General features: G+C 63.1%; 2 protein-coding genes across 2 annotated transcripts; both read left to right on the top strand.

Moving 5' to 3' along the window:
- Positions 1–1,537: 1,537 nt before the first annotated feature.
- On the top strand, positions 1,538–2,546 carry SCT (secretin). Its single transcript, XM_031675129.2, has 4 exons — positions 1,538–1,735; positions 1,817–1,918; positions 2,030–2,122; positions 2,326–2,546. Exons 1-4 carry the CDS (start codon positions 1,653–1,655, stop codon positions 2,438–2,440), a joined length of 393 nt encoding a protein of 130 aa, XP_031530989.1. The 5' UTR covers positions 1,538–1,652; the 3' UTR covers positions 2,441–2,546.
- A 1,379-nt stretch (positions 2,547–3,925) lies between these two features.
- CDHR5 (cadherin related family member 5) lies at positions 3,926–10,051 on the top strand. The gene is made up of 15 exons (XM_015252014.3): positions 3,926–3,980; positions 4,057–4,232; positions 4,543–4,593; positions 5,805–5,897; positions 6,043–6,144; positions 6,248–6,358; positions 6,462–6,632; positions 7,199–7,289; positions 7,420–7,517; positions 7,624–7,824; positions 7,929–8,042; positions 8,117–8,201; positions 8,288–8,605; positions 9,130–9,320; positions 9,620–10,051. Exons 1-15 carry the CDS (start codon positions 3,926–3,928, stop codon positions 10,049–10,051), a joined length of 2,289 nt encoding a protein of 762 aa, XP_015107500.2.
- Positions 10,052–10,991: the final 940 nt, after the last annotated feature.

Below are 10,991 nucleotides of genomic sequence, written 5' to 3' on the forward strand. Positions count from 1 at the left end.
TCTGCCTGGTCCCTTAAGTGTTTGAAGTTCTAAGAAATCTGACTGGTTAAATTAGTAATTGGAGTTTGGAGTGTTCTCATGAATGTAATTAATTGGTCAGTGCTGTTAAAGTTTAGGGGTTTAAATTTGCCAAATTTGTGCAAGACGAGGCCACAGTAGCTGTTTAAAAATATGTGTAAAGAAGACAACAGTGAGATGCCACTGCACCTGGACTGGTGTGGATGCAAAATGTGCAGCTACTTTGGAAGACAGTCTGGCGGTTTCTTACAAAGTGAAACATGGTCTTACCACACTACCCAACAATCTTGCTCCTTGATATTTACCCAAGGGAGTTCAAAATTTATGTCCACACAAAAACCTGCACGTGGATGTTTATAGCAGCTTTATTCATAATTGTCAAAACTTGGAAGCAACCAAGATGTCCTTTAGCAGGTGAATGGAGGAATAAACTGTGGCACATTCAGACCATGGAGTATTATTCAGCGCTAAAAAGAAATGCGCTGTCGGGCCATGAAAGGACATGGAGGAACCTTAAATGCACATGACTAAGTGAAAAAAGTAGATTTGAAAAGGATGCAGACGATGATTCCAGCTGGACAACATTCTGCAAAAGGCACACTATGGCGACTGTAAACAGATCAGGGGTTGGGGAGGGAGGGTGAGCAGGAGGAACACCCGGGGTTTTCCGGGCAGTGAAACGTTGTGTGACCCTGTCTGCAATGTGGATACTTGTACATTTGCCAAAACCCATAGACTGTGCAATACCAGGATGCACCCTAGTGTAAATTTTGGGTTTAGTTAATAATGCATTACTGTTGGTTCATCAATTGTCACAAATGTCCAAAACGAAGACATGGTGTTGGGGAGAGGAGGCTGGGCGTGTGTGTGTGTGTGTGTGTGTGTGTGAATACCCTGTATTTCCAGCTCAATTTTTCTGTAAACCTAAAACTGCTCTTAAAAAAAAAAAAGTCTACTAATTATTTTTAAAATGCATGTGAAGTCTGACCCATGAACAACCAGCCTGTAGCTCCGTTTACTAGAGTTGTCAGTTACGACTCAGGACTTAGTGGGTGCTGGTGTGAAAGGCCTGAGGCTCCTCAACCCAGCAACTCCCGCTGCCCGCCCCTTCTCTCCCCTCCGTCTGCACGTCCGTCCACCTCCTCCCCCAGCGTGAAGTGCGCGCAGGTCTCTCCTGCCTGGAAAAAAGCAAAGAGATGCCCAGGCGCCCTGCGGCCCGCCAGCCCCCCTGCCCGCCGCCCCACGCCCGGCCAGGGGGAAAGGGTCACTCGGCCTGCGGCTGCGGCTTCGGGTCGCCCGGCCCTCGCCCCGGCCCGGCCCCTCGCGCCTGCCCCTCCCGGGCCCCGGGCGGCCAGGCCCGGGCTCCGCACAGGCTGCTCCCCTGCGGGTCTCAGTCGCCGCCCTCGCCCCGCGGGCCTGCCCGAGGGGCGCCACCGCGGCGGTGGGGGCGGGCGGCCGGCCGGGGCAACAGCTGGGGGGGCGGCCCTGACCTTCCCGCGCGATCGATGGGGCGCGGCTCGGGCGGCGCGGAGCCGGCACGGCGCCGACCCCCTCGCCCCCAGCCCCCGGCCCGGCGCTCCTATAAAGGGGCCGCGGCCCGGCCGCCTCTCAGCCCCCGCCTCGGCGCGCCCACCATGGCCACGCGGGCCCTGCTGCTGCTGCTGCTGCTGCTGCTGCTGTTACTCGGAGGCTGCACGGCGCGCCCCGCGCCCCCCAGGTGAGCCCGCGGTCCTGGGTGCCCAGGCCCACTCCACCAAGGCCCGGCCCTGACCCGTCCGCGGCCCCGTCCCTTCCTCAGGGCCCCGCGACACTCGGACGGGACGTTCACAAGCGAGCTCAGCCGCCTGCGTGAGAGCGCGCAGCTGCAGCGGCTTCTGCAGGGCCTGGTAGGGAAGCGCAGGTGAGGGGCTGGGCGCCCCCCGCGGGCCGGGGAGACCCGCGGTGGGGCGCCCGCATTAGCGGTGACCACTCCCCAGCCCCAGGACTAATTTTGATCTGGGGTGGGGGGCAGCGAGCAGGACACAGAGAGCAGCACCGCCTGGACCAAGTCCCCTGAGAGCCACCTCTGCCTGCTGTGGGTGGACAGGCCCGCCCTGCAGGCCTGGTGAGCACTGTCCCCATCCCCGAGTTAAGACCTCCACCCCCAGGCCATCCCTGGGGCACCCCGGGTCTGGGCGGCACTGGGCCAGGGGCCTGGGAAGGTGAAACTGTCTCCGCTGGGGACCAGAGGAGGCCTGGTTTCACCAGGTGGCCAGCGATCTCCAGCATCAAGCCCTCGGCCCCCACCTAACCTTGCTATCTCTGCAGGATGCCCCTGAGGGCCCCAGTGGACCGGGCCTGGTCTCCCCAGCTGCTTCCTGGACTGAGGGCTGGGGTCATGATGTCAGAGCCGGCCATCCCTGCTGCTGAGGGACCTAGATGAGGCCCTGAGGAAGATGGATCCTCCCCTCCATGGACAAGGGGAGCCTGGACCGGGAGGGAGTCGGGGGAGGAGGTGGTGGAGGGGCTGCATGTGGCACCAATAAAGGAGGAATGCAGACCCTGGCCTGGAAGTCCGCTCTGTGTGCCATCTGGGTGCCATGGAGAAAGCCACTGCAGGGCAGGGCTGTTGGCAGGAAGCAGGGACCATCCACTGGATTCTAGGGCTGTGCCCACACCCAGCTGCCCTTTAACCCTGGGAAGCCAGTGGGGAGTCTCACCTTCCAGCTTCTTTAACTCCCTGGGCGTCCTCGGGGCGCCCTGTCATCCACTCAGCAAACATTCAGGGGCTGGGGGGCTCAGACGTCCCCAGCTGCTGTCCCGGGGCCGCGTGGTCATTATGTGGGGAGGTAGGCGCCCCCAGGGAAAGGACCTGAGCAGGAATCCTGGCTGCAGGTCTGGGCCGCGTGGTCTCGGAAGAGCGGCTTGACCCCCCCCACCAGGAGTCTGTGGAGCAGGGGCGGGGATGAGGCCCCAAGAGGTGCTGGAGCTCCTGGAGCCCTCGCAGGACCACTGGCACAGGCAGGGCTGCGCGGTCATCGGCAGACACCAGGGGTGTCGGGGCAGTGTTTTCAGGCCCTGCGCTGCACTGGGAGGTGGGAAGGCGGAGGACTCCACCCCTCATCACGGCAGCCCCTTCCCTCCCTCCCAACCCCGCCTAGCAGCCTCTGCGGACTTGGGGGCCAAGGAAAGACGGAGGAAGGTTGGCTGGGGGCCTGGGCCAAGGACCCTTGCCAGGACCCCTCTCTGTTGGGACCCAGGGCCCCCCAGGACCTCCCATCCCCTAAAGCCCTGCCATCTCCATCACCTTGCCTGCCTGGCCCACCTGGCTGAGGCCAGCTGGCTACTGGGACAGGCAGGGGAGTCCTGAGGACACAAATGGCTTTTCCCTTCCAGACCTGGAGGGTTGGCTCAGGGAGAGGTGGTGGGCCTGGAGGGGGCACTTCTGGTCTGACCCTCACTGGCTGCCTTGGGAGCTGTGCCCACTGTGATTCTGGCAGAGGAGCCGGCAGAGGGACAGCCTGGGTTGGGAGCAGGTACAGCAAACACAGAAGCCCACCCCAGCTCCAGCCCCACCCCAGCCCACACCACCCTATACCGCCCAGAACCTCGGTGCCCCCGCAGCTCTCAAAGTGCCTCGTGTCTTGGCTCATTGGGTTGAGCCCGTCAGCCCCTGCATGTGGCCCAGCTCCTGCCAGGGAACCACCAGGCCCCATCCTCCTGGCTGTTGGCTGGGTCTGGCCAGGGACGGCCAGCGGGATCCCCCTTGGTGGAGGCCAGTCCTCCGGTCGTAAAGGATCATAAAGTGGGGCGGTGCCTGGCAGGGGCGAAGGTCGCCCAGGCAAAGACTGCGCCAGTGCCACGGCCGCCCAGAGGGTCCTGGACACCAGGCAGTCTCAGACCCTCCTTCAGGCCGTCCGCTGCCAAGATGCGGACTTGGGCCCTGCTGCTCCCGCTGCTCATGGCCACAGCCCAGGCCCAGGGTACTGGGGGCTGCGGCAGGGGGGCTTGGTGGTGGGCAGGAGGCTGAAGGCCTGACCCTTCTTCTCCGATTTCCAGTCTGCTCGGTGGACAAGACCGTCTTCGAAGTGAAGGAGAACACGCATTCCAGTGAGCCCCTGCTCGACATCTACGTCCCCGAGGGCCAGCAGGTGACCCTCGGACCCTCGTCCACTCGCTTCGCATTTCGAATCCAGGGGACTCAGCTGTTTCTCAACGTGACCCCTGACTATGAGGTGCAGACAGCGGCCCTGGGTTGGTTGTGCCCAGGGAGGGGGCAGCAGGGGTGGCTGACACTCCTCCATGGAGAAGGGCTCTCTGGGGATATATGGGGCTCAGTTTGCCCAGGGGGCCTCTCAGGCTGAAGGCTGGCCCCAAGAGGGCGGGGCCTCAGGGGACGAAGCTGCCCCGGGCCAGATGCCCTCTGGACTCAGCATGGATGATGGGGACCCAGGGCAAGTACATGCCGCTCTTGGCCTCAGTCTCCTCACCTGTGAAATGGGGCTGGCTGACCAGGTGATTCCCAACCCCCACCCGCACCTACAGGAGAACTCAATGCTGCAGGCACAACTGGAATGCAAAAGCGGTGACACCACGGTGAGTCCCACCCCCAGACCCCCTCCTGGCATCTCCCCGTGTCCCCACCCTCACCTGTGATGTCAGAGTGTTCCCGCTTGGACCTCTGTGCTCTGCTCTGCCTGGTCCACGGTCACTCCCTGGTGACCTCATCCAGCAGTGCAGTTTTTAAGTGTCACCAGTTTGCTGGCAACGCCCACACTTCCTCTGGCCCAGACTCTGCCTTGAGCTGCAGATGCATAAACTCGGCCCCGGATGGACATCACACTCCCCACAGACACCCCCCGGCTCGAGACCCAAGGCCCTCTGCCCCGCAGGCGCCTTGCCCTGCCAGCTCAGTCTCCCCTCCCTCTCCCCACATCCGTCCTCCAGCAAATCTGTTGGCTCTGCCTCCCCACCTCCCCACCTCAGGCTTCATCCACCAGCACCTTCCAGCTGGTTCTTTGCTCCCCTTTTGTCCCTGCCTACCCCAGTCCACTCCCCAGACAGCAGGAGATGACTCTACCTGGCAAAGCAAGCACCAGTCTCTGCCCAGATAACTCAGACAGATGCAGGGTGGCACTGACCCCTGGCCCCCGCCCGCTCCCTCTCACCGTCCCCCACCTCCTGGGAGAGGCGCCCACCCCCTTGTTCTGCTGCAGCTCTAGCACCTCCCCAAAACCCCAGCCAGCTCAGCAGTTCCTTCCGAGCGCCGTGGGCGCCCCACCCGACATCACAGCACAGCACCCACAGATAGCTCGGGATGAGACTCTCAGAGATAAGGACGCTTCTTAACTGTCACTGGGTCAGCGCTGTCAGCCCCGAAAAAGGCGGGGACTGACTCCGCAGCGTGAACGACGACCTCTGTTGTCTGCGCTTCCCAGTCCCGGAGGAGTCTTTCAGTTTCCTGTTTGAATCAAGATCCAAGCAGGATCCCCCTGCTGCACCTGATGTCACTGTTCTCTCACGTCTCTTTCAATCTATAGGTCTCCTGGCTTTCTGCGAGATTTACGCTTGAGGAAGTTCGATTGCTTTGCTGCTCCCTCCTGTGGGGCTCCCTGGTTGCATCCCCAGCGTCCGCATTACTCTCCCCAGGGCATCCGCTCCTTTGTGCTTTCTAACTGGCTTTTTGTTCGTAGTCTGTAATTCCTGCTGAAGCAGGAGCCCCAAGGCAGGGGGCTGTCTTGGAAACGGCACCCCTCACCTAGAACGAGTGCACCCCGCTGGGTCGGGGACCCTGTCCCCTCCTCCAGGTGACCCAGCTGAGGGTGTTTGTGTCTGTGCTGGATGTCAATGACAATGCGCCCCAGTTCCCGTATGTGGCCAGGGTCTGGAAGGTGCCTGAGGTGAGTGGGATGGACAGGGGCTGGTGCCAACCGGGGCATCAGAACCCGGGGTGGGAGCCAGAGGGTAGAGGGTGGTGGTCAGAGGGAGTTGGTCCATGGGGGTCAGGGGCGTGACGAGACCAATCTCCCACCTCCCTGCCCCCAGGACACTAAAGTGAATACCACCATCATCCCTGAGACAGAACTGGAGGCCCAGGACCTTGACAAAGATGACATCTTGTTCTACACCCTCCAGGAAGTGACTCTGGTCAGTGCCCCTCACCCCTGCCCTTGGCTGGCCCCTCCCTCTGGGCATCCCTGCCTATGCTCATCCTCCCAGGGTTCCAGGCTGAGTCCCCCCACCGCCCTAGGGTGCCAGTGACTTCTTCTCCCTGATGGGTACAAACCGCCCAGCCCTGCGGCTGGACCAGCCCCTGGACTTCGAAAAGTGTCGGAACATGACCTTCCGGCTGCTGGTGCGGGTGAGCAGGCCACTCCCGCCAGAGTCCCAGACGCTCAACTGCCTATGCAAGCTGCTCCTGCCTGGACTCCCTGGCCTGACCCGCAGGGCTGCGCTGTTTGCAGGACACACAGGAGGAGAATGTGGAGCCCAGCCACACGGCCACAGCCACCTTGGTCCTGGAAGTGCAGCCTGCTGACCTGCGGCCCCCCTGGTTCCTGCCCTGCACCTACTCGGACGCTTACGTCTGCATCCAAGCCCAGTACCAGGGGACTGTGCCCATAGGCCACAAACTGGTACCGGGGACAGGGAGAGGCAGGGCGTGGGGCCTGGCTGCCACGGGGCCAGATTTGGTTGTAATTTTTAAGCACACGTGAATGTTCCTTCCTAAATCAATCTCACCCAAACCCACGGTGGTGAGGAGGGCACAGAGCCTCTGAAATTCAAGTGAGGGAATGGGCCCAGCTGTCCTCAGGCAGAGCCAGACAGTGCTCCCTGGACACCGCGTGAGTGGGTAGGGAGCTGGGCTGGATATCAGGGGGCTCCTGAGGAGTGGGGTCTGGTTCAGCCACCAGGGCCCCTGCCCTGCGCGAGGGGCCCAGACCTCTATGTGAGCTTTCTCCATCCCACATGGCTGCCTCTTAAGACAAACACACGTCATTCAGATCAATCAAATGACTGTGGGCAAACTGGCTCATTAGCAATTGGTCCGAAGGTGTGGTGGGCAGTGGGGCCGGACAACTGGACTGTGTCCCTGGCTGCCCATCAGGGACCTCCTGGCAGACCTCCTGGAGGGGTGTGGGAGGGGCCCGAGGCCACGGCACCAGCTCCACGGCATTCCCTCCCCTCCCCACTCCCGCAGCCAGGCGCCCTTGTCCTGCAGCCTGGGCCCATCTACGCCGTGGACGGGGACTGGGCCATCAGCCAGCCCATTGTCTACAGCTTCATGAAGGGTGAGTGAGCACCAGCCCCCCAGCTTCTCTCCCCTCTAGGGGGCTGGCCACGTGGGCAGAGTCAGCTGGGGTCCTGGCACTTCAGGCCTCCGGAGGGGACCGGGGCCCAAGCATCTCTCCATCCTCCCAGGACACGAGGACGGCACATTCTCCATTGATGCCAGCACAGGCAACCTCACCATGAGCAAGAGCGTCCCCAGCCCCAAGACCTTCCTTCTGGTGGTCAAGGTGAGTGCCTGCATAAGGCCAGGTCTCCAGGGGCCCTTCTTGGGCCGCAGGCTGCAGGGCTCCCCTGGAAGGACCTGCTGGTCACTGCTGCCTCCCCCACCCCCAGGGTGAGCAGGCAGACCACGGCCAGTACTCCGTGACCCAGGTCACGGTGGAGGCCCGAGATGCCAACGGGAGCCTGCCCCGCTTCCCCGAGAGCCTGTACCGCGGCACCGTGGCGCGTGGTTCTGGGGTGGGCGTGGCCGTCAAGGATGCAGCTGCCCCTTCCCAGCCTCTGAGGATCCGGGCCCAGGACCCTGAGTTTCCAGTAGGCACTGCCGTGTCCCTGGGTCTGCCTGGCCTTCCTCTGGGGGTGGCTTCGGGGAGTTTGGGAAGCATCTTGGACCCAGGACTCACTGGGGCCGTGTCCAGGACCTCAACTCGGCCATCACGTATCAAATCACCAACAACTCCAACTTCCGAATGGACGGGGAGACAGTGCTGACCAACGCCTTGCTGATGCACATCGGCGTCTTCTATGCAGAGGTGAGGGGTGGGCAGTATCTCCAGGGGCGGGGGTTAAGGTGGGGCCCAAGAGGGACAAGCCCTCTTCTGCCTAGGTTGAGGCCAAGAACACGGTGACCTCAGGCACAGCGACTACAGTCGTGGAGATTCAAGTCTCAGAACAGGAGCCCACCCCCACAGGTAGGCCTCCCGGGGGTCCCAGGTTGGCGCAGGGAGGGCTTCTGGCTGGGGACAGTGGCAAGCCCGAGCCCTGTCCCTGGCTCCAGGCCCCCCCGACCCCCCCACATCCCCAGAGACGGCCGGAACGACCAGACCCTCAAGCAGCACCACTTTGGAAGTCCCTGGGCCCCCTGCACCCTCTCAGGGGCCCTCCACGACCAGCTCTGGAGGGGGTCCTGGCCCGCACCCCTCCTCAGGCACAACTCTGAGGCCATCTGCCTCCTCCATGCCTGGGGGGCCCTCCAGTGCGGGAACCAGCCCCTCCCCAACACCAGCCTCACCCAGTGGGGGCTCAGCACAGACCTCGAAACCAGGAACCTCTCCGCTGACGTCCCCTGGGCCCAGCAGGACCCCCTGGTCCTCAGGTAGCACCTCTATTTGCCCTAGAGTCACCCTTATGCCACCTGACTCTAGGTGGCCAGTGTAGGGCAGGGTCCGCCCCAGGTCGGCCTGGTGTGACCATACAGATCATGAAACCTCAAGGAGAGGTCTGCTGTGGTCTAGGGGACAGACAGGTCCTGGGGGAGCCCAGGATGTGAACTAGGGAAGGCGTGTGGAGGGCGGGACAGAGGCCAGATTTGGGATCCAGTGAACCCCTCAATTCTGGGGCCGTTCACCCCAATGGCCCCACATGGCCCTCATCCCCCTTCCTGTGATACTGGACCCCCTGCCTTCCACCTGGAACTGGTGGCCTCCGACCCCCTTCTCCCCGCCCCCTTCAGCAGCCTGGCCTATCGGGCTCCTGGGGAACACACAGCTCCTTTGTGGGGGGGTCAAAAGTGCCACTCCCCAGAACCAGGCCTGCTTGTTCTCAGGGGGTCCCCAGCTTGCCACAGGTTGGCACGGGTGTGCCTGGGGTGTGGCAGTAAAGGGGCAGTGGTGGTGTCAGCAGGGACGTCTGGGGCAGGAGGAGGCAGCAGTACAAACAAGCCAAGTGGGGACCAGCGCTTCTCAGCAGTGGAGATGGCGGCGCTGGGTGGGGTGCTGGGGGCGCTGCTCCTTCTGGCTCTGATCGCCCTCATGGTCCTGGTCCACAAGCTCTACGGCCACCGACTCAAGTGCTGCTCTGGCAAAGCTCTGGTGAGGCCCTGGGTTGGGAACAGGACTGGAGAGGGCCAACCTAGAGACAGAGGAGAGTGAGCAGGCAGGACGAGATAGGCATCAAGAGGACGGAGCAACAGATTGGGGGGCAGTGGAGAAGCTGCGGGATGGAAACCAGGAGTCAGTCCAGGAGAGGAGTGATGCGGTGGAGTCCAAAGGATGGGAAGGGGGCAGAGAGAGGCAGAGCACAGGGAGGGACTAGTATCCTGTCTCTGGGGAGGGGAGGGGTGGGCCAAGCCAGGGCAGGCTTGGTTGACCTCTGGCTTCCTCTGCCCTAGGAGCCCCAGCCCCAAGGCTTTGACAACCAGGCTTTCCTCAGCAAGGAGGCTAACTGGGCACCGGCCCCTAGCCCCTCACCCAGACCCGGCCGGCCCCCAACCCCGGAGCCTGTGACCCCGGGGCCCACGTCCCCCAGCCCTGCCACCCTCCATCATGTCCCCGAGTCCCCAGCAGCGGCCCGGGATGGGGAAGACCCTGCAGCCGTCAGGTCCATCCTGACCAAGGAGCGGCGCCCTGAAGGTGGCTACAAGGCTGTGTGGTTTGGCGAGGACATCGGGGCAGAGGCCGACGTGGTGGTCCTCAACGAACCTGCCTCGGAAGCAGACGGCGCGGGCGACTCAGGCAGCGAGGGCAGCGGCGACACGGGCTCGGACGCAGGACCGGGCAGGGGTACGGAGGACCCGCCAGGCGCTGGCTCCATCTACTTCTAGCATGGCTTCCCTGCCTCCCCCTCTGGACCCGAGTCAGCCTGGCCCTTCTCCCCGTCCCCTCTCATTGCGCAGAATAAAGTGACACTTTAGATCTGCCGCGGTGTGTAGGGCCTTCCCCGAGCGGCTGCCGGTGGGGGTGGTCGCGACGAGGCCCGTTCGCTCAGCGCCGGGCAGCGAGTCCTCCGGGAACACGCCGGGTGCGCAGCGGGGGCGGAGTCGCGTCCGGCCCAGAGCGCCCCGGCGCTGTTTCCCGTAAACCACCTGCTGTGCCCGCGGGGCCACGGGGCTTCCCAGGCTTGGTAGCAGCTGGTGGTGGCCAGGAAGTTCCTCTCGTGGTCTAACCACCGCCGAGGAGGGGGGACCTTGACCTCCAGACCCACCACGGAGATTCTTCCCGTGGGGGAGGGTGAGGAGCCACCTGGCCAGGGGCCACGCTCGGGAACACTCATCTGGGAGAGCAAGGTCCTGGGGACCTTCTGGTGGGTCACAGCCGTACGCCTGTGGGCTACAGTGTGGGCCGCAAGCACCCCGTGGCGCCCCACTAATCCAGGTGCCTGGACTGTGACCCGCGGTGTTGGGGGTGGGGGTGTGGCCCACCCAGTGCGACAGTGGCCTTCAGGCCACGGGCACAGGGGTGGCGGGTGTGTGCACAGGGTCGAGGCAGGCAGTGGGGGGACCCAGGGCCAGGGACTGGGGACAGAGCCCCCTCCGCTGGCTTCCGCACGAGCGGACTTCAGGCAGGACTTCCGCCCCGACTACCACCCCCGCAAGGGTCACTGGCGTCTTTCCTCATGAAAAGGCATGACGAATTCCTTTCCAAATATTTTAATCTCGACCGTATTTGAGTACCTCGCCTGAGCAGTTCTCACTGGTAAGAATCCAGAGAACACAGCTGCGCTCCTCCCCGCACCCTCATCACCCACTTGTCTGCTCAGCGAAG

The sequence above is a fragment of the Vicugna pacos genome, chromosome 10 (assembly GCF_048564905.1).
Source record: "Vicugna pacos chromosome 10, VicPac4, whole genome shotgun sequence".
Taxonomy (NCBI): Eukaryota; Metazoa; Chordata; class Mammalia; order Artiodactyla; family Camelidae; genus Vicugna; species Vicugna pacos.

Coding starts and splice junctions, on each gene's coding strand:
- SCT (XM_031675129.2), top strand. CDS start 1,653: ATGGCCACGCGGGCCCTGCTGCTGCTGCTGCTGCTGCTGCTGCTGTTA. Junction 1,919..2,029: donor GGCCTGGTAGGGAAGCGCAG/GTGAGGGGCTGG, acceptor GGTGGGGGGCAG/CGAGCAGGACACAGAGAGCA. Junction 2,123..2,325: donor AGGCCCGCCCTGCAGGCCTG/GTGAGCACTGTC, acceptor CTATCTCTGCAG/GATGCCCCTGAGGGCCCCAG.
- CDHR5 (XM_015252014.3), top strand. CDS start 3,926: ATGCGGACTTGGGCCCTGCTGCTCCCGCTGCTCATGGCCACAGCCCAG. Junction 7,825..7,928: donor CCCAGGACCCTGAGTTTCCA/GTAGGCACTGCC, acceptor GGCCGTGTCCAG/GACCTCAACTCGGCCATCAC. Junction 8,202..8,287: donor ACAGGAGCCCACCCCCACAG/GTAGGCCTCCCG, acceptor CCCTGGCTCCAG/GCCCCCCCGACCCCCCCACA.